Below are 25,342 nucleotides of genomic sequence, written 5' to 3'. Positions count from 1 at the left end.
TTAGATATGTACTTAGAATAGGTCTGAACATTTTGACACATAGCCTTGCCCGGTCCATGGGGTATGAGTGCATGTAAATGCATTGCATATATACATGTTTATGCGTTTATACTTAGAACATGTCTGAACATTTTGACGCCTAGCCTACGTCGTGACGATGGGTTAGACGGCATGGGCCATCACCCCGCTGGTGGTCCATGCCGTCTAACCCATCAGCACGACGTCGTTCGTCTATGGCCTGTCGACATAATGAAAATTGGCAGAAAACGCATAATCATGTATATACAATATATTTTGAGGCACTCATATCCCATGGACCGGTCAAGGCTAGGTGTCAAAATGTTCAGACATACTCTACGTACATATCTAATACAACGGGGTGGTGGTCCATGCCGTCTAACCCATCGTCACGACGTCGTTCGTCTATGGCCTGTCGCCATAATAAAAATTGGCAGAAAACGCATAATCAAGTATATACAATATATTTTGAGGCACTCATATCCCATGGACCGGGCAAGGCTAGGTTTGAAAATGTTCAGACATATTATAAGTACATATCTAATGCAACGGGGTGGTGGTCCATGCCGTCTAACCCATCGTCACGACGTCGTTCGTCTATGGCCTGTCGCCACAATCAAAATTGGCAGAAAACGCATACTGGTATATATGCAATGCATTTACATGCACTTATACCCCATGGACCGGGCAAGGCTAGGTGAGAAAATGTTCAGACATATTCTAAGTACATATCTAATGCAACGGAGTGGTGGTCCATGCCGTCTAACCCATCGTCACGACGTCGTTCGTCTATGGCCTGTCGCCATAATGAAAATTGGCAGAAAACGCATAATCATGTCTATACAATCTATTTTGAGGTACTCATACCCCATGGACCGGGCAAGGCTATGTGTCAAAGTGTTCAGACATATTCTAAGTACATATCTAATGGAACGGGGTGGTGGTCCATACCGTCTAACCCATCGTCACGACGTCGTTCGTCTATGGTCTGTCGCCATAATGAAAATTGGCAGAAAACGCATAATCATGTATATACAATATATTTTGAGGCACTCATATCCCATGCACCGGGCAAGACTAGGTTTGAAAATGTTCAGACATATTATAAGTACATATCTAATGCAACGGGGTGGTGGTCCATGCCGTCTAACCCATCGTCACGACGTCGTTCGTCTATGGCCTGTCGCCATAATGAAAATTGGCAGAAAACGCATACTCGTATATAGTAGTAGTAGTAGTAGTAGTAGTAGTAGTAGTAGTAGTAGTAGTAGTAGTAGTAGTAGTAGTAGTAGTAGTAGCAGTAATACTAATAGTCGTTGTTGTTGCTGCAACTCATTTATTTGTAAAATATTTCTGATAATAACGATAATACCGAATTTTCACTTGTTTTTGACAATATTGCAAGGTTTCAGACAGACCTTACCAGTCGATAAATTTAAACATGTAATACGCGCAAAGCGAATGTGAAACAGAATTTCCAGTTACTTATTCGATATTGAATAAGGAACGAGGAACGAGGAAACAACTTCACAGAGCTCGCACATTTCCACGAAGGACGAATTTGAGGGTATGTTCACTTTAATACTAAATTTCAACATTATTGTGTTACATGTCTTCTGCTAGCGAATAATTCGCTGATTGTTACATGTAGGTCGTATCACGGGAATGTGGAGGTCAGTGTACGGGCTACAGTACAGGAAACACGAATCCATGACGTTTCGCCCCCCAGTCAGTTCACCCCCAGTTTGACCTGTTCGCCCCATGTACCAGTTCGCCCCATCTACCATTTCGCCCCCAAATGTTTGCCTGTTCGCCCCCAAATATTTGTCAGTTCGCCCGATGATCGATGTAAAGGTATTTGATGTCAAACATAGGATTGTTGTGGCATTAGAATTTAGACTCTAGAGCGGAAATCTTTGCCAACTTTTTGGTTGTCGGGAATTGCCAAAAAGATACATAGCTTGGTCTCTTACTGTAATGAGAGCGTATAAATGTCCAAATGTCCGTCTAGCTCTCTTACAGTCAGAGTACTCGGGCTATTCCACCCCCACCCCCCCCAAGTCGATTCGCCCGCAAGTCGATTCGCCCCCAACAATTTGTCAGTTTGCCCCAAACTTTTAATCAGTTCGCCCCAACTCCCAGTTATTTGTTACTTTTAAACAATTATTTTATTGTTTCTTTAGATGCATGTTGAAGTGTGTGTGTGTATGTGTGTGTGTGTTACGTTTCTTAGAGTTAAGAGGGGAGGGATTGTTGTCTTTCCATGATTTGGATGGATCATGAGTCAGTATTCACTGTATTGGCACCGATGATATAATCACCTGTTTAATTAATTAATATATATATATATATATTTATATATATATAATTATTATATACTGACACACAATGAAAACGCAAAACAGATATTTTTCAATATTTTATGTGATTAATGAAAAATATATCTATTGGACTTAAAATAATTTATGAGAGGAAGATGGTGGATGATTACCATTCAGGAGAGCAAACTGTAGTCTCGCAGCATGATGTCGCAGTGTCATGATGTTACCGTTGTACGGGGGTCTGCATCTGAGTACAGCCTTTCTGAGTCGACGGATGACCGTCATCAGATGGATAGGCCTTCTATGACATCCTGTTGTGTTGCTTGCTGTCATCGTCGTAGTTCTGAACTGGTCATGAAGGTGGTGTCGTGGAATCTGCCGATCTTGGCGTGGGGTCGTAACGGGACGTTGACCAGGTCGAGGTCGATCACGGACACTCCCAGTCTGTTGATGACGTTCAGCAAGTCGTCCAGTAATTGATGGATGGACTCTGAAGTCCAAGCAACTTGGCTTTGCGAAGTCTCCTCTTGAACCATGCCCAACGCTCGCTCCCTTTGTTCTTCTCTGAGACGTGGCATTCTTAATGTGACGAGGAATATGACACTGTTACGTGACTTTTATGTGTCCAAATACTGGCATTTCACGTGCATTGCATGCAGCCCGATTGAGCATGTAGTGAATACATTTAACACCATTTTGTGTGTTTCTGCTATTGTATGTGTAACGAGAACAAAACCAGGATTAAAACCCAGACAAAAGTACCAATCAATGGCTTCCTCTCATAAATTGTTATTTTAAGTCCAATAAATATATTTTTCATTACTCGCAACAAAATATTGAAAAATATCTGTTTTGCGTTTTCATTGTGTGTCAGTATATATATATATATATAATATATATATTATAAGTGGACTCTGTCTAAACCGGTTTCTGTGTAATCCGGATTTCTGCGTAAACCAGTCCATTTCTAAAGCCCCGTCCAACTACCGTTTATCTCTTAGGTAAATCTCTGCCTAATCCGTACTCTGTCTACTCTGGACTCTGGATCAAAAAAACCGTTCATGCATTAATTACCTTTGTCTACACCGGATTGGGATTTGACTGAACGACAGGCTGCTTAATTAGTTGAACAATGATTGTCACTTGCCGAGTAATTACATGCACTTGTGTGAAGTTTACTCTTATTGTGGTAGGCTGTTAGATCTGGATTTTGTATTCAAATAATTTCGTACTCAAATAATTTCGTACGTACGCATAAATAATGTTTTAGGAAATAAAATGAAATTTAACCTAGTACAAATATTAGAACGACCAGAAACATGTTTAATATGCAGCGACTATAAAATATATTTGATATGTAATTACAATTGTTAAAAAGTTTCTGTTAGTGGATAATATCTTTAAAATTGCAGCAAACTCAGGAATGTCCCTTTAGGTATATTTTTTATGTTTGAAATAATTGATTGCAAGTCTGGGTTGTATGACAGTGTTTCCCAACTATCCATGGGTTCAAATGTCATTGTTGTTGATTGCGAGTTGTCAATCATTCAAGAACCATAACTCTGGATGAACTCTGTCTAAACCGGTCCTCTATGTAAATCGGACTATTTTGACAGTACAAAGTGAGTCCGGTTTAGACAGAGTCCATTGTATAATATATATATATATATATATATATATATATATATATATACACACATATACATGTGTATATAGTGTTTCATGAAATTCAAAAGAGCACTTTTACACATATAAACCACATCATCAACATTCCTGCCAGAGATAGGATCTGTTTTAAGAATAAAAAAATAATTTTGAGTAAAAAGAATTATGAGCATCAACAAACTATCACAAATAAAACGATATAAACTTCCACCTTATTTGATTTTAAAACAATGGTTAATCAGCTACATAACCTTGATGCTGATTATGCATCTTTGGCTAACCCTTTTGTGGGGGCGAACTGGTTATGCACGTGGTGGCGAACTGACATCCTATTTGGGGGCATGCATGGGGGCGAAACGTCTGGTATCCTGCAGTTACGATTGCTAGAATCCATGATGTTTCACCCCCAAGGCAGTTTGCCCCAATTTGACCTGTTCGTCCCATGTACCAATTAGCCCCCAACTATTTGTCAGTTCGCCTCATCTCCCAATTATTTGTTACTTTTAAACAAGTTTCTTTAGAGGCATGTTAAAGTGTGTGTGTTTCTTTTCTTAGAGGGGCAGGATTGTTGTCTTTCCACGATTTCAACGGATAAAAAAGTAAAATTTGTTTTATTTAACGATGCTGCTAGAGCACATTGATTTTTTATCTTATCATCGGCTATTGGACGTCAAACATATGGTCATTCTGACACTGTTTTTTGTTTTAGAGGAAACCCGCTGTCGCCACATAGGCTACTCTTTTATGACAGGCAGCAAGGGATCTTTTATTTGCGCTTCCCACAGGCAGGAGAGCACAAACCATGGCCTTTGTTGAACCAGTTATGGATCACTGGTCGGTGCAAGTGGTTTACACCTACCTATTGAGCCTTGCGGAGCACTCACTCAGGGTTTGGAGTTGGTATCTCGATTAAAAATCCCATGCCTCGACTGGGATCTGAACCCAGTACCTACCAGCCTGTAGACCGATGGCCTGCCACGACGCCACCGAGGCCAGTTTCAACGAATAATGAGTCAGTCCAGACACCGATGATATAATCACCAGTTTAAAGTTACATTCTCTGGTTACCATATTATAACATCATGTGCAAAAATTAAATACAAGCTCAAACACACTTTTAAAAAACTTCTGAGTGTTCACTATGAATGGAGATCGTCAAAAGTATACGCTTGATTTGTCGCCTGTGCCGCCATAGCTCAGCAAAGCACAAACGACGGCCTGTTGTCAGTTTCAGTTAACACATGCGTTTGCTGATTTCAAATTGTAGGGTTTGTCTCAAAAAATTAAAAGAGAAATCTTGTGCTGTACGAAGAACGTTCGGTTGAGGATACGGTACTAGAGTCTTTTGTTAAAACTGGTTTGATCTTGACAACGTATTATCGACAATCGTACCTTCCTGTTTCAGAATTAATATTTTATAAAGTGTTAGTAGAACTTTCAAAGTTTAGTTTGTATACACATTAATCATGTATATATTTTAAAAAATAAAATATACTAAATTAGATCGATTCTTTTTTTAAAAATAAAATATAGTAAAGTACATGTAGATTGATCCTAGACTGACCGCGCATTTCCAAAAAACACCTTTAGGTCTAAGCAATGAATAAAAATAACATATAGTCTTGTGTCACAGGGATTCTATAATACCCGTAACTGAATAAAACACGATTGTCCAAATATCTCTCCTAACTGTATATCTATTAGATCTCTCTGTAACGGGCGGTATACCCTAATGTGGCTCGTCTAGGTATGATCAGAGATAAGATCTTATATAAAGTATATATTATTATAGCACGTTTAGTTCACTAGAAAACACAACAAAAACACAATACACTTTGGAATCTGTATTAACCTACGCTGACAAATGTACTGCCGCAGTAGTTAATTAACAACAAATAATAACAACCCAGAACTGATCACTTAATTAGTTAATCTCTAGGTGTCTAGTTTACACAATATGCTAATCACTTCACCGTGACACAACACCCACACGTGTGATAATTGAGAAACGCTAACACACACACGTGCGATAATGGAGAAACGCTTCCAGGGGAACTTAATTAATAAAGGAATTACAACACTATTCCTAACTGGTTAATTTTTAATTAACCCTAACTACTCATTCAATAACCTTGTAATACAGAATTAATACTGGTACCTATCACAATAAAGACAATAACCTACAGTTTACCTAGGTCCTCTAGGATGACTGGCTAAGCTTTATATATATATATCAGAACGGTGAGCCTACAGAATACTGCGTCAGATGACCGGCAGCACCGTCTAAATAATATTGGTATAATACAGTATTAAAATATTTAAAGTCACATCAATCACATCAAGGTTATACACAGAGCAGAAAAAATATATTTACCAAAGTCCCGTCTGAACTAATATAGATCGTTCAGTGGACAACGTCCGTGCCCCTGGATACTTCCAAATGTTTCTCCCCGATATATCTAAAATCCCAGCTATTTATTCAAAACTCTCAGAGACAGCGAATATCGCCTGGGGGTACAAGGCGGTACCTCACCTATCATTTGATATTTCCACCTCTCCCAGAGTCGGTATATTTTTCTCTGATCGTCAGACTGGCTGTCGCCATTCGCCAAATCACGTTTGTAAAAACCGCACTCGCAGAGGTATTACATAACTACTGGCCGCATGGCCTCCACCGCTGGACTAAGTGCATATTGGAATGCACGATCGCGCGAAGGTATTACGTAACAAGTTGCCCATCGGGGCTAAGTGCATTTGGAACTGCACACGGCCTTCTAAAACAATTAATATCGCCGCAGGCGAAAAGAAATTAAGAGCATGTACCGTCACATCTTGAAAAATGTTACGTAAATCGAACATAGTACCCTCTTCCTCTACCCCTAGAGCGTTAGTAATTAGTAACACCCCCTTACATGTAACGCGTATGCCAACAGCTGGCCACTATCAAAATTTCAAGGCAAATCCCCGATCCACTGACCCCTGGAAAGGTGTTGTACCATACCTCTATGGATATAAATATGTTTTGGAGATATGAGATGACCCCTCAATCAAGACAGTTAAATTTATTAAAAAATTGCGAAATGTCACGTGATCCCTTGTTGGGGAATTCCACACTTGTGATAAGCCAGTGAAAACCGAGATTGGTAGGAGCCCGTCAAAGGTGTCCCACATTCGAAATACTGGCTTTGTTTTTGACCTGGATAAGCCAGCATAGTGAAACCAATGGGGAGTGAGGCGTCATATATGCACCAAACGTAATTTGATTTTCTGTTCTATATTTATGCTTAAATAATAATACTGCTGCTTATATATATATATTTTTTATATTATTATTTTTTTTTATTTGTGTTACCATAACTTTTAGTGATTTCCCTAGAAATTAGACAAGGCATGGCAGCCCAAACACTTTTGGGGCATTTTTACCATTTTCTGGGTACTTGTTTTTCATTAAAAACACACAAAAATAAATTGAAATAAACACTAATGTAATTTATGTGCTTGCTTTAATAAATGAATGGCAAAAGATATAAAATGCATATTTTATTAATTAATAATACCTTTTTTGGTGTTTAATTATAAAGACAATTTTAGAATTAATTAATGAAAAAGGCTTGTTTAATCTCGGGGCAGCATGGTGCTGATTAAGGCAAGATGGTGCTAGACTATTGAGGCATGGTGCTGCACCATGCTAAAACAAGCTAGGAAAATAATTTTATTTGGGTTGGGTTTGGGGGTTTTTCTTATTCCATTGAAATAATTTATTAAAAATAATTATGTTGACAAATTTGGTTGAATTTACACTACTCTGCCAACGAATAATTTGTGGTTTTAAACATGTATATCTTCATATTAAATCGCGATAACAAATACTGAATAGAACCCGGAAGTATAAACAGCGAAGAATGGAACGTGGTGTGTTACAAATAAAAACTTTATTAAATGCTGTTACTGTTTTTTATTGCAAACACTCAAGTGTTATCAGTCAAATATGTACACATTTAATGGTTTTGGCATGGTAGATATATGATAGAAAGTTGTACGGACAGTAGGGAGTAGCCTACATGGTTGGGGAAAACCCACGATTTGACTGAACATTATTTTGTTCTTTTTGTTTCTTTCATTTTTTTTTAAACCACCAACTGCAAAATTTTGTAGATTTTTATTATTTACTTAATTTTTAGCCATTTTACACTTCAGTCACATACATGCACACAATTATGTCTGGAATAATAGAGTGGATATACCGATTGGTGCGTTACGACAATACAAATTTAGAAACCAGAATGGTGTATAGTGCACGAGTGCCATCTGTCAGAAAGTCTCTTGATACTTCTCCATTTCCAGCACATTCACCTGACAATATATGCTTCAACAGTCAGTAGCACGTTTAGGCCAACTATTAGTGCCAGGCATGGGTGTTGTCTGATCTAGACTGCCTATCTGTGAGCCTGTCGCATAATTTTGTGGTGCCAGTCTCTCTTAAAACTCTCAGACACTTCATACTTAATTATTATCTATGAATAGGCGTTCCTCAAGTTCTTCACCATTCATCCGTGATGTACACACACAGGCCTCGAAATTCGGTGTTAAAAGGGCAGGCTATAATAGCCTTTTAAAATCTAGGAAATGAAGGGCACCAAGGCTAACCTAAAAGGCACAAAGGCTACGTTCATACATTTTCAAAGGGCACCAAGGCAGTCTTTTTTTAGGAATTCAATTTAACCAGAAAAAATACATTTATTTGTAATTCTGTTAAATTGGTCATTCATCAATAAATCAAAGTATTGTAGTGGAGTCATTAAACAAAACAGTATTTTAATTTTTTGTGGTGTCCTTAAAGACAACTTTGGTGGAGAGAGATTATGACGTATCTGGTATCCTTGAACAAACACTGCTTCTGTTCCATCTCATTACAGCAGGTAATGGATCAAAGTCCACTGGTTTCGGACCATCTGAGCAGATGGAGTATGACTGAAAGAAAATTATATTTGAATGGCTGGACAGTAACATTAAAGAAATAAAATAAAATAATCTATAATAAAAGTAGATCTGTTAATTGTATCTATTAGTTTGTGAAGGTATCTCCAGAGAATCACTGTAGAATACAGGTACTAAGTTTCAGATTTAACCAATCAAGATTTCTATTTCAATTTTACAATCTCATTAATTAAAAAACCCACAAAAAAACTCAACAATAACAACGTTTTTACAAGTTTAGACATCTTTACTATTTTGTGGAGACTACCAAGAGAATGTGTGTATTACGTTTCAGAACAATACAATCAAAGCTTTAGGAAAAGGGATGAAATGTTCAGTGTTAAATTATTTGAAATACAAATAATTAAATAAATAAATGTTCAAACCAAATCATTTAGGTTTTTAAAAATTTAATCTTTATATTATTTTTGTTGTAAATTCTATATTTAATAATAATAAAAAAAATCCACTCTAATTTCAAATTTTTCTCCAACAAACATAATTGTAATAACAAGATTAACCAAATAACCCATTTAATTATAGAATAAAAAATGTGGAGGGAAATCCCATTCTGTCATGTGACCGTATCCACAAAAACTTAAACATTGTCGGAGGACACCATGGTCTATTTTCTTAAGTATGTTTTCAGCATTTATGGATTAATATGTGTGTGTGTGTGTTTGTGTGTTAAATGGAGGTTGGGGGGGGGGGTGGGGTTGCGTGGGGGGGGGGCAGCAGCGATGGTTTTTATACACCCCCACCCCACTTTTTGGCACCTTCTTACGCCGTGCCCTGGACCCAATCACTGGCGTTGTTAGAGACTGGACCCAGACTAGACATGCCTGGACGTTGAATGGATATGAGCATAACTAATTTGTTTGAAATTGGAATCATTAACATGTGCTCTTATTAGGTACCACGGTAATTGGTGACACACGAGATCGCATGACAGTACGGTAACGTGTGTGGCAATTAAGCGGCTTTTATTACAAACTGCTAAATACTGTAGGCCTATAGAGGAAAATATATCGTATTATCGTAACTCCAGTCATCTCATACATTGTAAGTGTATTTTCCAAAAACAACGTGCGATCTCAACAAAACAATCAAGGATTTCTCGATACCACATGCTCGATACTACAAGTCATCGCGGGTTTTTTTCGCATGCAAAGGTGAAGGTCATTTGAAGAAGACGTGGTACAATTTTCGTTGTTGGCTACTGCTTAGGCCTAGTACCCAGAATTTGTTAATATACACGGGTGTAGCCTGTAGGAAGATACCAAAAAGTGGGGTGGGTGGGCACACAGACACACGTATAAAATTAATATATAAACCATTGATGCTGCTACAAAGTACCCCCTTCCTCGCTTCCAACGCCAGTGATGTATAGGCCTATCAACTGCTGAGCATGAGTAATAATTAAATAAACGGAATATTCAAGAATAACCACAAACATTAAACAGTTCACATTTATTTCAGTGTTTCAGTTAATTGGGAATAAATTAATTTGAGTGAGTTTAGCATGGGTCCGTTCAATAGGCTAATAAACATTAAAACTATAAGTCCGTCCCACAGGGAACGCCTTTTTTATTACTATGAAATTTACTACAAGTTATTAATTTCTAAGCCGATTGATTTGTAAATTGTTTTGTTATTTCCAATACACTTTTACTTTTCTTGTTACGTCAAACAAAACTGAAATTAATAGCAAAAATTCAAAATTTGTCATGAAGAATATCAATAACAACAACCCCAAGTTCAGCCATCAAACGTTTGTCTAACGTTCGTGAACTATTTGACTGGTTCTCAACATGGCCATTTGGTTTATTGTGAAGCGCATAAACCAGTCTAGCGGACGTTTTTCCACTCGGTCTGGTTGAAAGCAGCTAATAATAATAATAATAATTTTTACCTGAAATAATGAAAAAGTTTTGGCAATTTTTGTCATCTTTAGTCTTCTTTTTCTTCTAGGCATGGTTTAGCCTATTTAAAAAAAAAAAATGACCGGGATTCTTTTTCGGCTATTTACGTTTTTTTTCGTAAATGTACGACGTTAAAACTCGGCAATTTACTGTGGGGTTTTTCCCCGTAACGCTGTACGTTTCAACCGTAATTTATCATTTGTTACGTTCGATGTGCAATTATAATACATGACCAAAAAACGGTATATAAACACTACCGAGTTACATCGAATTCTTGCATGTTTAATGTTTTAAAATAAAAGTTAGGGTTATATAAGTTTTGAAAAAAAAAAAAACGTACACAAAAGGGGCACCACGGCAGGGCACGGTTATTCATAGCCGTAAAGTAACTGGTATTTTTGAGGCATCGCGGCAAAGGCACAAGGCAGTACGGCAAATGCCGTGGAGCCGTCGTGAATTTCGAAGCCTGCACACATATATATATACCCACACATATACATACATACATACATAATACACACACACACACACACACACATACACACATACATGTATATATATATATATATTATATATATGTGTATATATACACACGGTTGAATCCCGTTGGCTTGAACCATGTTGGTGCTCGAGAAAGTGTTTGACCCATCGGGTAGTTTGACCGAATCATTCGGCCAACATCGGATATTTCCGTAACATCTGTTAGAAAGTTGAATTAGATACATATTATTTTGGTAACTACAAACTTAAACATTTCACCAAGGTGTTATATATAGTAAAATATCAGAGCTAGTGAAAGAATGTATTAGAAATTACTCCGACTGTGTGCTGCAGAAGCCCTTGTCGGTATTATTTAAATATGTGGTTGCTGAAGTGATGACATTTGATTAACATGCCTATTGTTTCATTTAAAACTGGTCTTGTAGACGTGTTCAAAAGAACGCTTCATGTCGAGTCATTTTGTGCACATATTGTTTGATTGGTATTACAGTTCAGGTACCATAACACTAGCTGTACTTGAAAGATCATTACCGATAGCCGATTAACAAACAACATGACAAGTATGGTAAAGAAAGGATTGCATGGCTATTGTTGCGATTCTCTGATTCATCTCTAGCTCGTTCCACCTAAATAATTAATCCGAAGGTTGTAATAACCAACTGTGCAAGCACAGCAATTGTTGGTCCTTTTCGGTTGGTTTTCCATTTGATATTTGATGGATCACCAGTTCGAGGGAAATATAGCTAATAACACAGACGGCACCGATAATTTAGTTCGAGCGAAGGCTTATAGTCGACCCTAGGCATGTTTGATCCATCATCAATTATATAAGGGTTTACCGAATAAAAAAAACTTGGGGACTTCTTTTTTAGTTCGAGCATTGTGGTACGTGTATATGTACGACCCTTCTGAGATCGAGCTCAGATTCTAGTGTATATATAAAATACCTTTTCAGTTACTGGATATGAATTTTATGTTCTGTGGCATAAAGTCTATTGTACATCACCAAGTTTGATTGTAGCTACAATCGTTTCGTGAAACCTGGGCCCTGTGACGCTAATAAAATTTAAAAATATTTTCAGCTACAAGATGACAACTCGAAAAAGACCTCGATTATCTCAGTCGGGATTCGTGAACAGCTGGCCGAGAGAAAAATCCATCACTCAGTGTCTGAGATACTCTCTTGAAAATAAAGTTCTTACTGACGTGACGTTCAAGGTGGGGCGAGAACAGAATATCGTCCAGGCTCACAGACTGATTCTCAGCATCCGGAGCTGCGTGTTTGAGGCCATGTTCAACGGACCATTGGCAGAGCAGGATGAAATCGTCATTCCGGATGTGGAACTTGACCTCTTTGAAAAATTCCTGAAGTATGTTTTTTTTTGTTTTTGTTTTTTTGACATAACACCAGGGGCCTTATTCACTAAATTCTCGCAACTTTGCGATCTCGCAGTACAATGCTAAAAGACTTACAAAGAGGATGCTTTGTTGTCTAGCAGAGCCTAAGAGAGCTTTATGAATAAGGATCCTGGCTATGATATCCTGTATGTTTAATGGTTGTGTCTTTTACTTGTATCATTATTATTATGTAGGGAATATTATCTGCATTCACCTATAATAAATATGATCAAGACAAAAGCTGGTAAATGTGAATAATTTAATAAAATATTTTTATTGTGATATTTGTTTGGGAGGGGTGGGTGGGGCAGGGCTATAGCTCTGGCAGTCACCAAATTCATCAGTTGTGAATTTCAATAACAATTTGCGAATTTTATTTTAATTTGGCGAAATAATTTCATGAAATAATTGATATTTTGTTATAAAATAACTGGGATTCTGCAGTTTTTGAAGTTTAGTAGTCAATTTGGCGAAACATTTTGCTGACCCAGAGCCAGCCCTGGGGGGGGGGGGGGGGGGGGGGGGGGGGGGTTATCGTATATACTCCCTAGTCCCCTGCTCGATCGTGCCTGTATTGCATGTATATTTTCCACTATTAATGACGTTAAAAATGCACGGTGATTATACCAATGGCATATTCAGAAGGCCGAGTGTTAGCAAATAATTTCACTGGTAAAATCCTCACTGGCATAACCTGAGGGATGATACGTAGAAAATACTACACGAGTTGCCGTTTGATACCATTTATTTTACAACGAGCTGTTTATATAATTTAGAATATTACACGAGTCGCCGTTTGATACCATTTATCTTACAACGAGCTGTTTATATAATTTAGAACATTACACGAGTCGCCGTTTGATACCATTTATCTTACAACGAGCTGTTTATATAATTTAGAATATTACACGAGTCGCCATTTGATACCATTTATTTTACAACAAGCCATTTATATTTAGAATATGACACAAGTCACCATTTAATACCATTTATCTTGAGTGGTTTTTATTTAGAATTAGGCTATTTCTCGCTCCAGCCAGTGCACCATGACTGGTACGTCAAAGTCTGTAGTATATGTGCTATCCTGTCTATGGGAAGATGCATATAAAAGATCCCTTGCTGCTAGTTGAAAAGAGTAGCCCATGACGTGGCGACAGCGGGTTTCCTCCCTCAATAGCTGTGTGGTCCTTATCCATATATGTTTGACGCCATATATACATCTATCCATAAATAAAATGAGTTGAGTACGTCGTTAAATAAACCATTTCCTTCCTTTATATTCAGAATATTACATGAATTGCCGTTTGATACCATTTATGTTACAAGTTGTTTATATAGAGAATAATACAGGAGTCGCCGTTTGTTACCATTTATCTTACAAGTTGTTAGCAAAAGTATCTAACAACCGAAAGCACGTTGTATACGCTTTTAAACAAATTATGGACACGAATTCAGTATTCTATTTCTTACATATATCTTGAAACGCCAATTTTAAATTTAAATGTAAATGTCTTTTCCAACTAAAATTTATTTACGGCCATAGTGCTGATAGTCAATTTATGCATCACAAATAAATCAATTTCAGGTTAACATACATGTATGCGTGACATCACAGAGTAATTATATTTTTTTCATTGGATGATATGGCAGTAGGGTCCTATAGGAGCAGTCGGTCGTATGACTTTAAATTCTTGATACCGGCCTCAGTGGTGTCGTGGTTAGGCCATTGGTCTACAGGCTGGTAGGTACTGGGTTCGGATCCCAGTCGAGGCATGGGTTTTTTAATCCAGATACCGACTCCAAACCCTGAGTGAGTGCTCCGCAAGGCTCGATGGGTAGGTGTAAACCACTTGCACCGACCAGTGATCTATAACTGGTTCAACAAAGGCCATGGTTTGTGCTATCCTGCCTGTGGGAAGCGCAAATAAAAGATCCCTTGCTGCTAATCGGAAAGAGTAGTTCATGTAGTGGCGACAGCGGGTTTCCTCTCAAAATCTGTGTGATCTGTAACCATACATGTATGTCTGACACCATATAACCGTAAATAAAATGTGTTGAGTGCGTTGTTAAAGAAAAAAAGATTTTTTTTTTTTTCTTTTAAATTCTTGACACACACATATATTTGTTAGCTGTGTATGTCCTAAAAAATAACGAATGTCAAATGATGTCACACTTCTGATAATGTGATATGTTTTAATTTTAAAATTTATAACTGCATTCATGGACTATTTATACCTATAGTCTATTCCACAGAGATAAAAAAAATTTCATACTATGTAATTTACAAGTTATTTATTTCCGAGCCGATTAATTTGTAAATTGCACACGCAAATTGTATTTCTTTGATATTTTTAAAACACTTTTACTTTTCTTCTTACGTCAATTCAAACTGAAATTATTTACAAAATGTTTTTAATAGAATGATGGGACAGACTAAGCGTTATTTACCGACATCTCTTAATGACCTACCATAATAATGATAATTATAGGTTTTTATTTTATTGTGTCATTGTGACCATGACATACCTGACCTTAATCATGGTAATTATCTGTTGGGGGGTGGGGGGGGGGGGATGTAGCCCAGTGGTACAGCACTCGCTCGATGCACGGTCGGTATGGGCCCATTGACCTTTTTTCTCGTTCCAGCCAGTGCACCACGAGTGGTATATCAAAGGCTGTGGTATGTACTTCCCTGTGGGGTGGTGCATATAAAAGATCCCTTGCTGCTAATAGAAAAGAGTAGTCCATGAAGTGGCGACAGTGGGTTTCCTCTCTCAATATCTGTGTGGTCCTTAACCATATGACATATGTCTGACGCCATATAACCATAAATAAAATGTGTTGAGTGCATCGTGAAATAAAACCTTTCTTTATCTGTTAGGGGGGCGAGACGTAGTCCAGTGGTAAAGCACTCGCTTGATGCGTGGTTGGTTTAGAATCGATCCCTGTCGCTGGCCCCATTGGGCTATTTCTCGTTCCAGCCAGTGTCCAACAACTGGTGTAACAAAGGCCGTGGTATGTACTTTCCTGTCTGTGGGATGATGCATATAAAAGATCCCTTGCTGCTAACTGAAAAGAGTAGCCCATGAAGTGGCGACAGCAGGTTTCCTCTATATATATCTGTGTGGTCCTTAACCATATGTCTGACGCCATATAACCGTAAATACAATGTGTTGAGTGCGTCGTTAAATAAAACATGTCCTTCCTTCCTTGTCCTTTAGGACAACATAGGATCCTTCATATATAGTTGTGTCATTTGCTTTCTTGTTAAAGGGACATTCCTGAGTTTGCTGGAATTTTTAAGATGTTATCAACTAACAGACTTTTTAACTATTGTAATTACATATCAAATATATTTTTCTACATAAAATATTTGTGGCTGTATATTAAATGTTTCTGATCGTTCTAATATTTGTACTAGGTTAAATTTCATTTCATTTCCTGAGATATTATTTTTTCGTATGTACGAAATTATTTGAAGACAAAATCCAGTTTGGGCTTCTTACAAATATTAAGACGACCAGAAACACATTGAATATACAGACACTGATATTCTAACAAGAAAATATATTTAATATGTACGTTTAATCGTAGAAATATTTTATTAGTTGGAAACATCTTACAACGCAGAAAACTCAGGAATGTCCCTTTAAAACTTTGAAAAGTCAGCAATATCACGTACAAATGTATCCTATTGAAAGGTCACACCGACTGTTTCTTACATTATATAATTATTTTGTTTTATTTTATGCTATGTAAATAAACTAATTATTTAAGTTTGAATTGTTGTCATATTTTATGGGCCGTCCATAATTTTCAACATTTTCACGAGCGTACAAACCGTACGCGCGGGAGGGAGTTAGGGGCTCGTGAAAATGTTGAAAATTATGGACAGCCCCTTAGTCATCTTGCGGTTTGCAGGTAAAGGAAGTTAATATTTTTCTTGTTTTTATTACTCAGATATCTCTATACTGATGACGTCACCATGGATTTTGCCAATGCAACCGGTTTGCTGTACCTGTCGAAGAAATATGACGTGAAAACCCTGGAACAGCTGTGTCTGACGTATTTGTCGTCATCAATGAAGTCAGACAACGCATGCCTAATTATGGAACATGCTCACTTTTATGAGGAGAAGAACCTGAAAGAAGAAACTCTGACGTATATTTTGGAAAATGGTGACGCAGCTCTGAAATCGGCAGGAGTTGCCTACCTTTGTCGTGAATGCTTGGTTGAGATTATACAAGCAGAAGAACTGAACGCTGATGAGAAATCTGTCTTTGAATCAGTTGTGACTTGGAGCAAGAGAGCGTGCAAGAAACAGAACAAACAATTAACTCCAGATAACAGACGTGAAGTGCTTGGGGAAGCCATGAAACACGTGCGGTTTCCCTTACTTGATCAGAAATATTTCGTGAAAAATGTAGTACCAATGAACGTGCTGACTGACGCAGAAAGACTCAAGATCTTCACCTACTGGGTGTGTCCTGATGAAGACATTTCACCATTCAGTGCCGACCAGCGCCTGGGGGTGATTTGGCAAGACAAAATTGTCATAGGGCGTCTCACCCTCAGCACTCTTTATCGGATTCCTTGTTCTGGTAACCATGACGATGGGATCATGTTTTCTGTCAGTCAAAATGTGTCGCTGCTAGGATTTCAGCTGTACGGTGCTCTTGACAATACTACTCAAAGCTATGACATCAGAGCCTTCATAACGGACCCGACAACAGATGACATAATCGATGGTTCGTCAGTCACAAAGACAGTCCTGGCTAAGACACCAACATATGACGTGGGGTTTCCTCGTCCCATAAGACTGACCCAGAATAAGAAATACAACCTCATTGTTAACATCAACGGTCCTGACTCGTACTATGGGGACTTTGGCAGATCTGCAGCACGATTTGACGCCTTTGGGAACTCCCACAGATGTATGATACCCACCAAGTGCTCGTTTTTCGACTACCAGAAATCTAAACATAGTAACAGAGATAACCCCTATACAGGCGTGAAACGAGGACAGATACCAGGGCTGATTTTCTTAGCATGAGATCTTATAACTGGCAGCAGTACAGTAAACACTGAGTTGACCAACCTAAGTGTCCAAGCCACAATAATGGTTGCCCCATCCGTATAGTGGCTGTGTGCTTCTGGATTGGGGATGACCCTGTTATTGACTAAGTTGCATGGCAACTGGAAATTGAATATGTACGAGCGATGTACTTCGATCAACTTACATGCAGTAACAGATATGGCTATCACGTCTTCGATTTCAATACAGTAAGATGGTTTGGTGGGGGGTGGGGGTGAGAGAGGGAAGACATTGGTTTTACTATTTGTGACTATTAAAATGTATTCTATTGTCAATTAAAATTGACCATTACCCTAAACACCGACTTGAAGGTTCTCCATTTTACTAATTGTTGTTCAGGATAATTAATAAATAAATAGCTCTTGAGTGATTATTTTCATTTAACATATATGCGCGCCAGTGGCGTATCAAGAAAATCCATTGGGGGGGGGGGCAGTGACATGAGGTGGAATGCCAAGGAAACTGGACGGGATCGTAAAAAAGCGAAAATTAATATATAATAAGATTGTAACTATTGCAAAATTTAGGGGGGGGGGGGGGGGCTAGGGCCACCCATAGATCCACCTTTGCGCGCATACATAAATAGGAAGGCTTCCATTGTAGATGTGCAGCATCAGTGTTCTATTTGTAATGGCGTCAGCAAAGACTCCAAATCTGATTTTGTTTATTCACAAGTGAAAGTTTTTACTAGATGTGAATATTAAAGGCATACTGTCACAGATTTAAGGACTTATTTCTCTGAAAATGGATAATAAATAAAAATTACATAAATTGTTGGAAACCAAATTTAGGTATCGCATCACCTTAACCATGATGGAGTGAAATCCATGTCATCCCTCTCGGCAATTTTAGTTTTTGAATTATGGACCATTGCCATAATTCAATTATTTTTACTAAATGTCATTAATAAATGGATGATGTTGATCATCACATTGTGTTTACATTTACCATAGTTTGACACCCAATAGCCGATGTATTTTTTCGTGCTGGGGTGTCGTTAAACATTCGTTCATTCATTTAATAAATGGAGTATGGTGGTTATGAAGATGGTTGAATAAAGTACATTTAGGGACAGATCAAATTATTTTTGTTCAGGTAATACTTTGGTAGACCATTAAATAGGTCAGTGGTCTGTGACAATATGCCTTTAAAATGCATTTTATTGTTGATTAAAATTGGTCATTACCCCCAAACACGGTCTTGCGGATTCTCTGTTGTAGTACTTTAATTAGAAGAGGTAAAACAACATAGCACAAGTTGCATCTGAACAACAAAACCGTAACACATGACCAGGGCCCTGTTTCACGAAGCGATCTTAGCCCTAAGATCAACTCAAGTACATAGGGTAGCTATGGGCTTAGGGTAATCTTAGGGCCAAGATCGCTTCATGGAACAGAGCCCTGGGTCTTATCTCTGCACTATGGGTATTTGACAAAATAGTTATTGATTCAGTGGATCTCTATCTAGTGTCTTGTCAAAAGGTAGACAGACACCCCCCGAGAAGATCCTTCACTGGAGATGTCATCCCTCTTGTACCAAAAAGAGGACTGCCACTCCCAGACTAGTTTACTAAAGCAAAACTAGCGGTTCAATCAGGCTGTTGGTGCTCCCTTGCACCTGCCAGTGCAGGCGGTCCCTCCTTCCCCTCCCCCCACCTTTCCTGTCATGAACGGAAGAGCCGGCCAAGCCCACGACGGGCGTGCGCTACAACAGCTTGCTCTGAATGTGCACGTAAAACCCTATGACATGACATGACAGACGGAGCTCATTAGAATATGTACACTGATTGGTAGGTGTAAGAACACTACACCATCTTTTCTCTCGCTAACTACTAACCCACTGTCATAAACGGTTCAGATAGCCGAGGTGTGCCCAGGACAGCATTCTTGAACTTTAATTTCCTCTGACCCGTCTTCTGAGCTATCGACACCATCGCCTACCTGTCTCAACTTCCTGTGCTGTGTACTTCCATGCACCCTCATCCTCAGACTAAGCCCACGGCTAAAAGCTGATGTGGAATGACAGGTGTTGCACGGATAGCCACAAAAGACAAGCATGTGCTGTGGTTTGGAGAGACAAGGACTGGGATGTGGAGGTGGACAGCAAAAGAAGTTGAAACATAGATCAGGAAAAAATTAGATACAATTCAAAGGAGAAAAAAAGGAAAGGGGTCAGTGGGATTTAAAAAAAGAAAGAAAAAAGAAGAAGATAATAATATTAATAAAATGACGATGAAGAAGAATAACAACATATTTATTTGAAAACAAAATTTTAATTTAAACATTTTAGACATTGAATTAAGTCTTAAAAACCAATTTGTGTTAAAATACATATTTTTATTTTATAAATACATTTTATTAGAAAGAAGAAAATATTAACAATAAACATTTTTTAAAGTATATAATATTTTATAATAATAATAATTACAAATATAAAATCCAAGAAAAAGTAAAACAATAAAAATAAACTGGGTAATATAGAATTTGACAAATGTTTGCTATACAATACATCTGATATTGACTCTTTTCAAAGATGGCAGACTCCATTAATCAGTAAACTTACTTGTACATTCGTAACTCGAATCTAGGAAGATGTAGTCAACCAAATAATGTCTTGCTTTCATTCCTCCAATAATAGATATAGATACATGTATGTAATAATAAAAATAAATAAAAATAAAATCCACACAATTAATAATGATAAGAACAACAACAAAAAAGAAGTTTGGTTTGTTTAACAACACCACTAGAGCCCATTGATTTGTTCATCATCGACTATTGTATGTCAAACATTTGGTAATTTTAACATGATCTTAGAGAGGAAACCTACTACAGTTTTCCATTAGTAGGAAGGGATCTTGTATATGCACCATCCCACAGATGGGATAGCACATACCACAGCCTTTGAGATATACCATTTGTGGTGCACTGGCTGGAACGAGAAATAACCCAATGGGCCCACCGACGGGGAACGATCCTAGACCGACCGCGCTTGAAAACCAAGCATATTAGTTTAAATGGCCATACATTTATGGATTTGCTCATGAACATCTTATTTAATTAGACCGGCGTTGTGGCAGGCCATCGGTCTACAGGCTGGTAGGTACTGGGTTCGGATCCCAGTCGTGGCATGGGATTTTTTAATCCAGATACCGACTCCAAACCCTGAGTGAGTGCTCTGCAAGGTTGAATGGGTAGGTGTAAACCACTTGCACCGACCAGTGATCCATAACTGGTTCAATAAAGGCCGTGGTATGTACTATCCTGTCTGTGGGATAGGGCATATATAAAAGATCCCTTGCTGCTAAACGGAAGAGTAGCCCATGAAGTGGCGACAGCGGGTTTCCTCTCAAAATCTGTGTGGTCCTTAACCATATGTCTGACGCCATATAACCGTAAATAAAATTTGTTGAGTGCGTCGTTAAATAAAACATTTCTTTCTTTCTTTCTTTCTTATTTAATTAAATAAACATACTGTATAGAAATAGGATTATAATTTCTTAAAACCATCAAATAACTTAAACAATGTAAGAACTCTGTAAGCCCAAGGTTAAAGTTGGTTTTGTTTAACAACAAGCACATTGATTAATTAATCATCGGCTACTGGATGTCAAACATTTGGTAATTCTGACTCCTAGTCATCGGAGGAAACTTTTTCATAATGCATGAAATTGATCCCACCATGTCATACAACACGTCACAGATACGCAAATAAGTAACAACAACGATAATAAAACCGCCAAAAACTTGCAACAACAAATATGTCTTTATCAACCACATGTACACGTATTTCAAAGGAACGTTATAAATACAAAAGGAAAAGAAAGAAATGTTTTATTTAACGACGCACTCAACACATTTTATTTATGGTTATATGGCGTCGGACATGTGGTTACGGACCACACAGATACTGATAGAGGAAACCTGCTGTTGCCACTTCATGGGCTACTCTTTTCGATTAGCAGCAAGGGATCTTTTATATGCACCATCCCACAGACAGGATAACACATACTACGGCCTTTGATATACCAGTCTTGGTGCACTGGCTGGAGTGAGAAATAGCCTAATGGGACCACCGACGAGGATCGATCCAAGACCGACCGTGCATCAAGCGAATGCTTTACCACTGGGCTACGTCCTGCCCTTATAAAAATGGAGTAGATAGCTCAGTAAAGTTAGTTTTGTTTAACGACACCACTCGATCACATTGCTTTATTAATCATCGGTTATTGGATGTCAAACATTTGATAATTTGGACATATAGTCTTATTGAGAAAATCCGCTATCTTTTTTTTCCATTAGTAGCAAGGGATCTTTTATATGCACCATCCCACAGGCAGGATAGCACATACCACAGCCTTTGATATACCAGTTGTGATACGCAGGCTGGAACGTAAAAAATAGCCCAATGGGTAGATAGCTCAGATGACTAATGGTTTAGGAAAAGGTACAGCATTGTGAAGCAAGTACAATCCTTAGTGTAATCTGTTCATTTTCTTGAAAACAGATTATAAATACATAATGATATGCAGTTCTAGCAGAGAATAGTTTTGCATCACAGCTAAAGAAAAATAGCATAGAGTAGAATATCACCGCTTCTGTGAAATGATTTACTTTTATTTCACACGAACATGCATACTCTTAAATTTAATTTCAGTACTTTTGTAATAAAATTAACCAGAGAGACAGAAAGAAAGAAAGAAATGTTTTATTTAACGATGCACTCAACACATTTTATTTACGGTTATATGGCGTCGGACATATGGTAACGGACCATACAGATTTTGAGAGGAAACCCGCTGTCGCCACTACATGGGCTACTCTTTCCGATTAGCAACAAGGAATCTTATTTGCGCTTCCCACAGGCAGGATAGCACAAACCATGGCCTTTGTTGAACCAGTTATGGATCACTGGTCGGTGCAAGTGGTTTACACCTACCCATTGAGCCTTGCGGAGCACAGAGAGAGAGACAGAGAGAGGGGCATATATATATATATATATATAGAGAGAGAGAGAGAGAGAGGGAGAGAGAGAACCAACTGAATTTCCCCAATTTAAGGCTGCGACAGAAAGTAATCCCCTCTAAGATACATGTAGCTGTTGAATTAAAGTGACAAAAGCCTACAATGTTTTGCTTTCATAGATAATAGATATTAGTTGATATACAATAATAAAACTAATAAAATTTGAAATTTAAAAAAACCCTTCTTTTTTTTTAATTGAAAGTGATGAAAACGAAGCATATTAGTTTAAATGGCCGTACATTTATGGAATTGCCCATGAACATCTTATTTAATAAAACACACTGCATAGAAATACGAATACAATTTCTTAAAACAATCGAACAACTTTCAAACATGTGAGAACAATGTAACTTTAATTAAGATAACACATTTTTACAGGACTATAAACAGTGTAATTATGAGTACCAGTAACGACACCTGGGTTTCTGCTACTGGGTACAATGGGTACAATTATGTATCTTAAAATCTTTCAAATTAATTTACTATTAATTTTAATATTTGTGTAATTTTTAGATAGATGGTAGTCTGAGAACTCCAGGGCCCTTGCTTATAAACCTTAAAGTGTAGACTTTAATAAAATCCAGACTTTAACGTAATGCTATTTGAATGGCGTTGCCATGACGTTAAAGTCTGGACTTTATTAAAGTCTAGACTTTAAGGTTTATAAGCACAGGGCCTGTTGTTTACCATTTGTTAAAGCACATGAATAAATGAATAAATGTTTGTTTAACGACACCCCAGCATAAAATACCCATCGGCTATTGGGACTCACAAAAGGGGGAAAAAAGGACATAAAATGCAATGTCCAATTTCAAACATTTCACACTCATGTCCACCTGATATGGAATCTTTTGTTTTTATTACGTACCCTTGAATTATTTTCTGGCAGAAATCCTGGACACATACTAAACAAATTACAATGGTTTTAACTAAAGTCGTTTACATATACATGTATTTAACAACGATCAATGGTGCCAAATGAAAATGGTTAACTTAATTAACCAATGAAAGAGTAACGTTGTTTAGCAGCAGAGTCATGGTAAAAACGACGTTGTTTAGCAGCACCGTCATGGTTACAATGACGGTTTAACAGCACCGTCATGGTTACAATGACGTTGTTTACATGTACATGCAGCGTTGACGTGGTTACAATGATGTTGTTTAGCAGCAGCGTCGTGGTTACAGTGACGTTGTTTAGCAGCAGCATCGTGGTTACAGTGACGTTTAGCAGCAGCGTCATGATTAAGACGTTGTTTAGCAGCAGCGTCGTGGTTAAGACGTTGTTTAGCAGCAGCGTTGTGGTTACAACGATGTTGTTTAGCAGCACCATCATGGTTACAATTATGTTATTTAGCAGTAGCGTCGTGGTTACGACGACGTTGTTTACATGCAGTGTCAATGTGGTTACAATGATGTTATTTAGCAGCAGCATTGTGGTTACAATTACATTGTTTAGCAGCAGCGTTGTGGTTATAATGACATTTAGCAGCAGCGTCGTGGTTACAACAATGTTGTATAGCAGCACCGTCATGGTTACGATGACGTTATTTAGCAGTAGCGTCGTGGTTACAATGACGTTGTTTACATGCAGTGTCGATGTGGTTACAATGATGTTGTTTAGCAGCAGCGTCATGGTTACAATTACATTTTTTTAGCAGCAGCGTCATGGTTACGACGACATTGTTTAGCAGCAGCGTCATGGTTACAGTTACGTTGTTTAACAACAGATTCATAGAGGCCATGCTAAATTCTAAACTGTATTCAACTTCAGGAACAGCGTTAAACATTTAACATCAAACGAGCATATTAGAACACATGTACATGTGCGCGCAAACTGCGAGTTCGGGTGACAGTCCATAACTGACGTATGCATTATAGCCATCAAATACATTACATATAATGTCAACTTAATCACTAAAGTTAGCCCAGTAATTCATATTTTTCAGATCACACACCTTCAAAAAAACATTAAATTAGGTCTCACTACACAGTTCATTGACTTTAAGCAAACTTACTTCGGTGAGAGTGATGTACTGATCCAAACTATATCACTTTACACTGTTGTTCCATAATTGTCACACGTTTCACTTCGTTGAGAGTTACTGATCCACTTACATGTTGTTCCTAGGAATTGGAAATTCACTTCTAGAATTAGAAAAAGAATTAAAACAATATATATATTTAATAGTAAGCCTTCTGGCTATATTTTGCCCATGTTATTTAGTAGTATTATGCATTGACCTTTTGGGACATGGTTAATGAATGACCTGTTTGGACCAGTAAGACAGCCAGATACTGTTCCCTCAATTTTTGATATTTGTGATAAAATGACACGGACTAGTAACAACTGAGTGCCAATAAAAGTTTGTTTTGTTTTAATAACAATGCCACCACTAGAGCAGATTGATTTATTAATCATTG

General features: G+C 37.8%; 1 protein-coding gene across 1 annotated transcript; it reads left to right on the top strand.

Annotated features, from left to right (window-relative positions):
* Positions 1-1,521: 1,521 nt before the first annotated feature.
* Positions 1,522-18,263, top strand: LOC121386405 (BTB/POZ domain-containing protein 2-like). The gene is made up of 3 exons (XM_041517291.1): positions 1,522-1,585; positions 12,487-12,774; positions 16,763-18,263. Exons 2-3 carry the CDS (start codon positions 12,494-12,496, stop codon positions 17,853-17,855), a joined length of 1,374 nt encoding a protein of 457 aa, XP_041373225.1. The 5' UTR covers positions 1,522-1,585; positions 12,487-12,493; the 3' UTR covers positions 17,856-18,263.
* Positions 18,264-25,342: the final 7,079 nt, after the last annotated feature.

This window comes from Gigantopelta aegis, chromosome 12 (assembly GCF_016097555.1).
Source record: "Gigantopelta aegis isolate Gae_Host chromosome 12, Gae_host_genome, whole genome shotgun sequence".
NCBI classification, from domain to species: domain Eukaryota; kingdom Metazoa; phylum Mollusca; class Gastropoda; order Neomphalida; family Peltospiridae; genus Gigantopelta; species Gigantopelta aegis.
This window is presented reverse-complemented; position numbering and strand designations above follow the sequence as displayed.